General features: G+C 41.4%; 1 protein-coding gene across 2 annotated transcripts in view; it reads right to left on the bottom strand.

Moving 5' to 3' along the window:
- osgn1 (oxidative stress induced growth inhibitor 1) overlaps positions 1-10,470 on the bottom strand; it is a 12,761-nt gene extending 2,291 nt beyond the window's left edge. The window contains exons 1-8 of one of the 2 annotated variants that reach the window (XM_068722257.1): positions 10,278-10,470; positions 9,124-9,291; positions 6,795-6,858; positions 5,703-5,839; positions 5,426-5,617; positions 4,615-4,706; positions 3,988-4,190; positions 3,536-3,879 (exon numbers count right to left, since the gene is read on the bottom strand). In XM_068722257.1, coding sequence (XP_068578358.1) covers positions 3,536-3,879; positions 3,988-4,190; positions 4,615-4,706; positions 5,426-5,617; positions 5,703-5,839; positions 6,795-6,858; positions 9,124-9,168 — 1,077 coding nt within the window. In that variant the 5' untranslated portion in view covers positions 9,169-9,291; positions 10,278-10,470. The remainder of the gene's footprint in view (positions 1-3,535; positions 3,880-3,987; positions 4,191-4,614; positions 4,707-5,425; positions 5,618-5,702; positions 5,840-6,794; positions 6,859-9,123; positions 9,292-10,277) is intronic. The other variant, XM_068722258.1, reaches the window with a different exon arrangement.
- Positions 10,471-11,426: the final 956 nt, after the last annotated feature.

Raw genomic sequence — 11,426 nt, 5'->3', positions numbered from 1 at the left:
TCCATTAATGTGGTGAATGACGGGTTTAAAGACTGAAGTGAATCCATTAATGTGGAGGTGAATGATGGGTTTAAAGACTGAAGTGAATCCATTAATGTGGTGAATGACGGGTTTAAAGACTGAAGTGAATCCATTAATGTGGTGAATGACGGGTTTAAAGACTGAAGTGAATCCATTAATGTGGTGAATGACGGGTTTAAAGACTGAAGTGAATCCATTAATGTGGTGGTGAATGACAGGTTTAAAGACTGAAGTGAATCCATTAATGTGGTGAATGACAGGTTTAAAGACTGAAGTGAATCCATTAATGTGGTGGTGAATGACGAGTTTAAAGACTGAAGTGAACCCATTAATGTGGTGAATGACGGGTTTAAAGACTGAAGTGAACCCATTAATGTGGTGAATGACGAGTTTAAAGACTGAAGTGAACCCATTAATGTGGAGGTGAATGATGGGTTTAAAGACTGAAGTGAACCCATTAATGTGGAGGTGAATGATGGGTTTAAAGACTGAAGTGAATCCATTAATGTGGTGAATGACGGGTTTAAAGACTGAAGTGAATCCATTAATGTGGAGGTGAATGATGGGTTTAAAGACTGAAGTGAATCCATTAATGTGGTGAATGACGGGTTTAAAGACTGAAGTGAATCCATTAATGTGGTGAATGACGGGTTTAAAGACTGAAGTGAATCCATTAATGTGGTGAATGACGAGTTTAAAGACTGAAGTGAATCCATTAATGTGGTGGTGAATGACAGGTTTAAAGACTGAAGTGAATCCATTAATGTGGTGAATGACAGGTTTAAAGACTGAAGTGAATCCATTAATGTGGTGAATGACGGGTTTAAAGACTGAAGTGAATCCATTAATGTGGTGAATGACGGGTTTAAAGACTGAAGTGAATCCATTAATGTGGTGAATGACAGGTTTAAAGACTGAAGTGAATCCATTAATGTGGTGAATGACGAGTTTAAAGACTGAAGTGAATCCATTAATGTGGTGAATGACGAGTTTAAAGACTGAAGTGAACCCATTAATGTAGAGGTGAATGACGGGTTTAAAGACTGAAGTGAACCCATTAATGTGGAGGTGAATGATGGGTTTAAAGACTGAAGTGAATCCATTAATGTGGTGAATGACGGGTTTAAAGACTGAAGTGAATCCATTAATGTGGTGAATGACGGGTTTAAAGACTGAAGTGAATCCATTAATGTGGTGAATGACGGGTTTAAAGACTGAAGTGAATCCATTAATGTGGTGAATGACGGGTTTAAAGACTGAAGTGAATCCATTAATGTGGTGGTGAATGACAGGTTTAAAGACTGAAGTGAATCCATTAATGTGGTGAATGACGGGTTTAAAGACTGAAGTGAACCCATTAATGTGGTGAATGACGAGTTTAAAGACTGAAGTGAACCCATTAATGTGGTGAATGACGAGTTTAAAGACTGAAGTGAACCCATTAATGTGGAGGTGAATGATGGGTTTAAAGACTGAAGTGAACCCATTAATGTGGAGGTGAATGATGGGTTTAAAGACTGAAGTGAATCCATTAATGTGGTGAATGACGGGTTTAAAGACTGAAGTGAATCCATTAATGTGGAGGTGAATGATGGGTTTAAAGACTGAAGTGAATCCATTAATGTGGTGAATGACGGGTTTAAAGACTGAAGTGAATCCATTAATGTGGTGAATGACGGGTTTAAAGACTGAAGTGAATCCATTAATGTGGTGGTGAATGACAGGTTTAAAGACTGAAGTGAATCCATTAATGTGGTGAATGACAGGTTTAAAGACTGAAGTGAATCCATTAATGTGGTGGTGAATGACGAGTTTAAAGACTGAAGTGAACCCATTAATGTGGTGAATGACGGGTTTAAAGACTGAAGTGAACCCATTAATGTGGTGAATGACGAGTTTAAAGACTGAAGTGAACCCATTAATGTGGAGGTGAATGATGGGTTTAAAGACTGAAGTGAACCCATTAATGTGGAGGTGAATGATGGGTTTAAAGACTGAAGTGAATCCATTAATGTGGTGAATGACGGGTTTAAAGACTGAAGTGAATCCATTAATGTGGAGGTGAATGATGGGTTTAAAGACTGAAGTGAATCCATTAATGTGGTGAATGACGGGTTTAAAGACTGAAGTGAATCCATTAATGTGGTGAATGACGGGTTTAAAGACTGAAGTGAATCCATTAATGTGGTGAATGACGGGTTTAAAGACTGAAGTGAATCCATTAATGTGGTGGTGAATGACAGGTTTAAAGACTGAAGTGAATCCATTAATGTGGTGAATGACAGGTTTAAAGACTGAAGTGAATCCATTAATGTGGTGGTGAATGACGAGTTTAAAGACTGAAGTGAACCCATTAATGTGGTGAATGACGGGTTTAAAGACTGAAGTGAACCCATTAATGTGGTGAATGACGAGTTTAAAGACTGAAGTGAACCCATTAATGTGGAGGTGAATGATGGGTTTAAAGACTGAAGTGAACCCATTAATGTGGAGGTGAATGATGGGTTTAAAGACTGAAGTGAATCCATTAATGTGGTGAATGACTGGTTTAAAGACTGAAGTGAATCCATTAATGTGGAGGTGAATGATGGGTTTAAAGACTGAAGTGAATCCATTAATGTGGTGAATGACGGGTTTAAAGACTGAAGTGAATCCATTAATGTGGTGAATGACGGGTTTAAAGACTGAAGTGAATCCATTAATGTGGTGAATGACGGGTTTAAAGACTGAAGTGAATCCATTAATGTAGAGGTGAATGACGGGTTTAAAGACTGAAGTGAATCCATTAATGTGGTGAATGACGGGTTTAAAGACTGAAGTGAATCCATTAATGTGGTGAATGACGGGTTTAAAGACTGAAGTGAATCCATTAATGTAGAGGTGAATGACGAGTTTAAAGACTGAAGTGAATCCATTAATGTGGAGGTGAATGATGGGTTTAAAGACTGAAGTGAATCCATTAATGTGGAGGTGAATGATGGGTTTAAAGACTGAAGTGAATCCATTAATGTGGTGAATGACGGGTTTAAAGACTGAAGTGAATCCATTAATGTGGAGGTGAATGATGGGTTTAAAGACTGAAGTGAATCCATTAATGTGGAGGTGAATGACGGGTTTAAAGACTGAAGTGAATCCATTAATGTGGAGGTGAATGACGGGTTTAAAGACTGAAGTGAATCCATTAATGTGGAGGTGAATGATGGGTTTAAAGACTGAAGTGAATCCATTAATGTGGAGGTGAATGACGGGTTTAAAGACTGAAGTGAATCCATTAATGTGGAGGTGAATGACGGGTTTAAAGACTGAAGTGAATCCATTAATGTGGAGGTGAATGATGGGTTTAAAGACTGAAGTGAATCCATTAATGTGGAGGTGAATGATGGGTTTAAAGACTGAAGTGAATCCATTAATGTGGAGGTGAATGACGGGTTTAAAGACTGAAGTGAATCCATTAATGTGGTGGTGAATGACGGTGGACCCGTGACACTAGAGGTCTCGGTCCGGCCCCCCTCACCTTGTGGTACTCTGGGTAGAGCAGCTTGGGCAGCTGGTTGAAGATGAGTCCGGGGTCGTTGACCGAGCGCCTGAAGGCGTGGTACACCGGCGTGTTCAGGTGGTGGGTGGCCAGCACCGCGTCGGCCGCCGTGAGCCCCGCCCCCACCACCAGCACGGGGTCCGACGATTGGTCGAGCTCGCCGCGGGAGATGGCCGCCTCCAGCTCCCAGAAGGAGTGGCAGACGTACGGCAGCGACTCGCCCTCCACGCCGAGCCGGGCCGGGATGTCGTGGGTCCCCGTCGCCAGAACCACGTTGTGGGCCAACATGGAGAAAGGCACCTCCTCCGACACAGCGAAGCCATCTAGGGAGGAGGAGGGAGGAGAGGAACCAGGAAGTGAAGGTCAACACGCGGCGCTCATTCACGTATTAAAAACAACGCGCTGTAATCAGGAGGGTTGACTTTTTGTACCTCCTAGCTCCTCCCCCTCTCTGCGCTGCAGTCCCGTCACTCTCCAGCAGGGCGGCGCCCCCTCCTGGTCGCCGCCGGGCCGTCTGGTGACCGAGGTGACGGTGGTTCCGCAGGCAAAGTTCTCCTCCAGGGACATCTGGGAAACGTAGTGTTGGTAGTACGAGGCTATCTCTGCCGGTGTGGCGCGGTCATTGCGGACATTTCTGGAATAAAATAATAATAATAATACACACATTATACTATATCTAATATATATATCTATATATCTATATGTATAGATATAGATATAGATTAAAACAGGTGTTGTAGGACCACTGTTGGTGTAAAGAGCTTATCAGGTTATGACAACTTGTGATGTAAATCAGTCGGGAGTCATTTGAAAAACAAAGTAAGGAAGAGAGTCACGCATGAACACACCGTGTCTTTGTGCTGGACTTCCTGCTTCAATGAAAGAGAAGTTCAAAGAAAAACCAGCGCAGTGGGTTCAGAGGGTTAAAGGTTCAGAGTAACGAGCCTCTCTGGACCAGAAGAAGAGCAGCAGACGTGAGGACTGAGTCCTGAGTGTTTTATTGACTCCGCTGTGTGTTTAAACACGAGAGTCAACTGAAGTGTTGACTGAGGACAAACCTGCGTTTCTCTCTCATCCAGTCCTTCAGCTTCAGTCCAGGGAGATCCATCCAGTTAGCCAGACTCAGGGTGAGCATGGAGCCCTCCATGGCCTGGGAACACACACACACACACACACACACACACACACACACACTAAGTACACACATTATCATCAATACTACCTTTTAAAAACAGAGAATTGAGTCAAAATAAAAATACAGACTTTTACCTAATTTCTGCAGTTTTAAACTCACTAAAACTTATATCTATATATTTTTATAATAATAAAATATTATAAATTATTATTTATTTAAATAATAATTATATTATATAAATTATTTTTTATCTAAATAAGTATTATTATAAATATTATAATATATTTTTATAATAATAAATATTATTATTTATTTAAATAATAATAAAATATTATAAATTATTATTTATCTAAATAAGTATTGTTATAATATATTTTTATAATACAATATAAATTATTATTTAAATAATAATTAAATATTATAAATAGTTATTTATCAAAATAAGTATTATTATAAATATAATATATTTTTATAATAATACAATATAAATTATTATTTAAATATTAATAAAATATTATAAATTGTTATTTATCTAAATAAGTATTATTATAAATATTATAATATATTTTTATAATAATAAAATATTATTTATATAAATAATAATAAAATATTATAAATAGTTATTTATCTAAATAAATATTATTATAAATTTTATAATATACTTTTATAATAATAAAATATTATAAATCATTATTTATTTAAATAATAATTATATTATATGGAGCTGTACGTACATGCCACGCCCCTCCAGGCGGACCCTTCCCCAGCACCAGGTGCGGGATGGCCCGCTCCGGCTCGTACCGCCACGCCAGCGGAGACGTGTGGTCCAGCCCGAAGTCGCTGTCGGGGAGCAGCAGCGAGTCGAAGAGCACGGCCACGGGGTTGGACGAGCGGCCCTCCAGACCCTCGCACAGGTACTCCAGGTCCTGGGACGGGCAGGGAGACAAGAGAGACCGTCAGGCCCCTCCCCTTTTACACGTGTTCACGATAGAACTTTATTGGCCGACGTACCTGCTCCAGCAGCGACAGGTGAGGCTGCTCCCTCAGCTTGCTGTGCAGCAGCGGGTTTGGGTGAGACGCCCCGGGCGACAGGTAGGGCGTGTGACCCGACAACAGGTAGGACAGACAGATCCCCGACGGGCCGTTCCCTTAAAGACACAGAGAGACAGACAGGTGAGCTTCAACGAGACCGGCAGGCTGCTGCAGTGGAAGCAACGGGACTGGTTTCCAGTTGCACTGGCAACTGCTGTTACTGTGTGCAGTTAGGGGGGGGGTTATGATCTGACTTCTGCATTTCTTAAAAAGTCTCAATAAAAACGGCTAAAACGCTTCATCTGCACGCTGTCATGGAGCTGTGTGGTGCTGCAGCATGACTCGGCAGGTTTTGCGTGGCACACAGTGACCTGTACACCCAGCCGGTGACTCAGCAGAATGCAAAGCGGCGGACGCTCCCAACCCGCCTGCTCATGATGACGAATGCATTTCACACAGTCACGTTCTGAGTGACGGTTTCTACGACCAACTGAATAAACTCTGACCTCAGGCGCACAAAAAAAACACCTGAATATCTTAAATCTGTCAAAATTCATCATCATCATCCTCTCTCTGCTGGGAAAGCACCAGCCTCCAAATGTTGCACAACACCACATGTGGCTAATGTCAACACTTTCTAAGGATATTGTTGTGTTTAGCAACCAGCGTGTGTTCGGCAACCTGTTGCTTAAGCTGGAATAAGTTGCACTGAGACGCTCCTCGCTCACGTCTTCTTCTTCTCTTTAATTCTTTTGGGCAGATCAATATGACATTTATATTTATATGTATATATTTTTGTTTCCATCCAGTTGCACTGGAGGTGTTTGTACCTCATAGTTACCTTGTAATGCTGCTCACACAGCGAACGGTTGGGTTTTTTTGGTGCATTCAGGTGCTTGGGAGAAGGTAGGAAAAAGGGGAGTTGTGCTGTGTCACAGTTTTCTACACATCTACCGGCTTTCTCCTTTAAAAAGATTTTTCCTTCTCGCTGCATGAATCAGCCGTGTGTGTGTGTGTGTGTGTGTGTGTGTGTGTGTGTGTGTGTGTGTGTGTGTGTGTGTGTTCTCTTACCGATGATCACGACGGGCAAAACGTCTCCGGGGATAATTTCTTTATCATGACGATCCATATTTATCTGAGGAGACAAAAGAGACATTATTAATCATAACATTATTATCATATCTTTATCAATGCAACGTCAAGATAACTCCCACTATCACCACTACTATCTGAGAGAAAGCAGAGTAAAGGAGAAGTAGTTCATCATTGTTAGAGCCAGTTACAATGGGCAGCACACACACACACACACACACACACACACACACACACACACACACACACACACACACACACACACACACACACACACACACACAGTCTCTCTGTGTTAAAGTGAGCCGACAGACGAGTGTTTGTGGAGGCAGGAAGGGGTTAACGAGAGGACGAGGTCAAAGAGTTAAAACAAGGAGCACCATGACAACCGGGAAATCACTGGGAGGGGCAGTCAATCTGCAGAGTCATGCTTACACAGACCAGAACATGAGCGTGACACCACCGACAGAAGGAATACATGAATATATGAGAGAGGGAGGGAGGGGGAGGGGGAGAGAGAGAGAGAGAGAGAGAGAGAGAGGGACAGAGACAGAGAGAGACAGAGGGACAGAGACAGAGAGAGACAGACAGGGAGAGAGAGTGTGAGAGAGAGAGAGAGACAGACAGGGAGAGAGAGTGTGAGAGAGAGAGAGAGACAGACAGGGAGAGAGTGTGAGAGAGAGAGAGACAGGGAGAGAGAGAGAGAGAGAGAGAGAGACAGACAGACAGAGAGACAGAGAGAGAGAGACAGACAGAGAGAGAGAGACAGACAGACAGAGAGAGACAGAGAGAGAGAGACAGACAGACAGAGAGAGACAGAGAGAGAGAGACAGACAGACAGACGGAGAGAGACAGAGAGACAGACAGACAGACAGACAGACAGACAGACAGAGAGACAGACAGAGACAGAGAGAGAGAGAGACAGACAGACAGACGGAGAGAGACAGACAGACAGACAGACAGACAGACAGAGGTTGAGGAAGAGATAAAGAAGGTTATATAAGAGCAGTGCAGAGGCTGGAAGCAAGCCCAGACCAGAGGGTGTTTCATAGCCAAAGGGTTTACTGGACACACACACACACACACACACACACACACACACACACACACACACACACACACACACACACACACAGTACTACGTGCAGCACTACTGGCCCAGTTTCCTTGTTGAACTGATTTGACTGGATAATAATTGGTTTTCCTTCATTTGTTTGGCAGCAGAAGCACTAAAAGAATGCGTCCGCCAAGAAACAGAGCTGAGTAACGCTGAACAAACACAGTTTATTCATCCAAACACATCCACCTTCAACCACAAGCTGCACACCAAACACATCCACCTTCAACCACAAGCTGCACACCAAACACATCCACCTTCAACCACAAGCCCTAACAGGTATGCAGGTTCTGGTTACAAGCTCAGATTTTAAATTTAAAAACACAATAATTAACTAAAACAACAACAAGAAAAACCGTTGCCGGTCAGACGTCATCTCTAACTTGACTTTTAAATCAGGAACTTGGCTTTTTTCTGACTCTTTTTGAATTTCTCTGATTGCAGTTTGTTCAACGTGAACGTTTTGTGGTTTCTTCGCTCCATCAGTCGGTCAGCGCACGACGACGACGACGTCAACCACTACAGAAACAAAACACACATCAACGTCCTCTGATGACGCAACATCACACTCTCACATATCTAATCGCACAATCTGCACAGTACAAAAGAAACCAGACCGACACATCAACACCTCAACAGCAGACTGAGAATCAATCATTTAAAAAAAGACTTTCAGTTTTTCAGAGATTAATAAAAAATAATAATAATCAATGACTGTGACAGTCACCACACTTTTTATCTTCTTTTTTACTAAGAAATAAACTTTAATATTTAGGATTTTTTTTGAAAGAATTTTTTATTTATTCCTAAAAGAAAAAAGGTATAAAAAAAACAACAACTAATCAAAACCAAGTCGTCTTTTATTTTAGGTTTTTTTTCTGATGGGAAAAACCAAACGGAGGGTTCACTAAAAACTGTAGAAGAAGAAGAACGTCGTGACATAACGCGTTTACATGCACGTTTGAGGTTTGAACATGTGCGACAAAGATTCTTTTTAATCCATCAAATGAAACGGTGCTTCTGCAAAACAGTAAATAAAGATCCCCCCCCCCTGCTGTTACAAGAGTCATATTCCTCTGCAGCAAATATAGCAAAGCCCAAAGTCGTATCCAGCTGCTGGTGTCATTTGACTACAGGGACACCATCTCTTTTTCCTTCTATAATGAAGATATGAAACGGCCCACCGAGCACCTGCACCGACGGCCTCCTGCACTCAACCATCTGCCACCGGCTCATGAGATCTTCACCATCGGCCCACCGGAGGAGACCAACGAGTCCAGCAGTAAACCCACTAACACATCTCTGACCGGAGTCTACAGGATGGACGCTGCAGACGACTCCCTCTCTGCACAGAGACGTCTGTTAATAAAAAGTAAAAGGTCTAGTATGTAACAAGAGGTTAATGTCTGCTACTCTGTTACACTGAGGCAAATATTGTACTTATTATTAATGACATTAAAAATAAACACATTCTGATGTATTTAAATATCCATGAAATTAGCCCCACACCAACCAGCATCAATGCATCACTAATTATAATGCAATTACATAAACATACATTATTATGAAATGGACCATTTTGCATATTGAATTATTTTTTTGTGTGTACATTTTGATGTAATACTTTCGTACTTTGACAAATTTGGAATTAAGACTTTTAAATAGTAACGGACATATTTTTTTTGTAATATTGCTATTTTGTTTACTCTTACCCAAGTATCCGAGTACTTCTTCCACCTTGCAGTGACGTCAGTGCTAAATATTAGCCCTAAAAATGTAATTCACACATTCAGATAAGCCTCAATTAATGTAACCTGATGACCAAATACCTGCAAAACTAATAACATTGCCATCAACCTCTGCTGCACGTTAAAAGCTACTTAGCATTAATGCTAGCATGCTAAAAAGAAACTACACTAAAATCGTGACGGGGTGGACGGTACACCGGGGGGGTTGTGTTAGCATGCGACTGCCTCTTGACGGCTCTCAACATGTCTCCCGCGACGTCATCGGCTGTAACCTCCATATGAGCGCAGCGGGCATGTAAGCTAGCAAGTGAGGCGCGCTCTCACGTGCACCAGCGCGCACTAAGAAGCACGCGAGGTTATGCCGGCTATGTAAACAAAGAAAGGTGAAGCTCCCATGACAACACACACGCGTCCTCACACAGCTAAATGTAGTTATTCCGCTTATTCATGGTCAGAATGTGACATATTGCTCCATTAAGTACGGTTTTTTGGGGGGGGGGGGTTTAACGAACGACTCTTTGATTCCACCGGCTAACGGCTCATTTGTAACATCCGCCTTCCACGCGCCGCTTCAATCAAAGATGAAATCTTACTCACAAATATGTTCTTTCCCGCCGATGCCGGCTCTCCTTCAGCTCTCAAGAAGAAGAAATGACTCTGCTACCTGCTACTTCTTCTTCTTCTTCTTCTTCTTCGTCTTCTCAGCCTCTCATTCCTTCCACGCTCTTTATTCGGTTTCTTCCGTTACATGTGCGACGCTTAAGCACGTCTCTCTCTGCTGCCGACTCGGTGCTGCATATTCACAGATTATATATATACGGCCACCGCCGAGTCCGACACCCAGCCGACCAATCAGGAGCGACCTTCCGCTGCTGGGTTCGGCTACCTCACGCGCGATGTCGTCAGAAGAAGAAGAAAGATCGTCTATGTACACGAGGAGAAGGCTCGAGGACAGTACGAGGATGACACAACGGAAATAGCCGAAGGCTCCTGTTCAAATACAGGTATCTAGAGGTGGAAGAAGTACTCCGATATTTTACTCACGTGAATGTACAAATACTTCAAAAATAAAAAAATTGTGTGTGTTGTTTAGGCCATCTTAACTTTCCAGCACAATACTAATTATTAATATATTAATGTATATATATATATATATTATACTATATATTATGTATTATTATATATTATAATATTATTAATTATAAAATATATTATTATTATAGATTTTATTACATATATTATTATTATTATTATTTGTAGCGGTGGTGGTTTCCAGAAATGTAAACAGAGTGGGCGCTCCTCCCCCCCTCCTATCAGATGGTCAAACTCTCCTTGAGGCAGAGCGTTGTATAATAAGAGTTGGGTCAATTTTTCCACCAGCCACTTTGGCCCTGACTTAAATATCTCAACAACCGTTGTTGTAGGGTTGTCATGGACATATTGTACCCATATTCATGATCATATATTAACATTAACCATTGGTGCATATCTAAACCATTATGTATATAACTGCATGAATAATGCACATCCAAATAATTGGTTTGTAATATATATATAATACTTCATTTACAAAAGGGGAATCCATCATTTATAAAGTATGAAAACACAATCACCAAACACATAATAGACGAGCTTATTAGTCAAGAATAAAACATTTATAACTGTTGTTATGAATTGCATACTAATGAGTGTTAATGTAGGAACAATGCTCTTTAAATGATGAATTAAGTGTTTACTCATACTTGT

The sequence above is a fragment of the Cebidichthys violaceus genome, unplaced genomic scaffold (assembly GCF_023349555.1).
Source record: "Cebidichthys violaceus isolate CVI_PGR_0920_01 unplaced genomic scaffold, fCebVio1.0.p SCAF_29, whole genome shotgun sequence".
NCBI lineage: Eukaryota > Metazoa > Chordata > Actinopteri > Perciformes > Stichaeidae > Cebidichthys > Cebidichthys violaceus.
The sequence above is the reverse complement of the archived record's forward strand: the minus strand, read 5'-3'. Positions and strand labels throughout refer to the sequence as shown.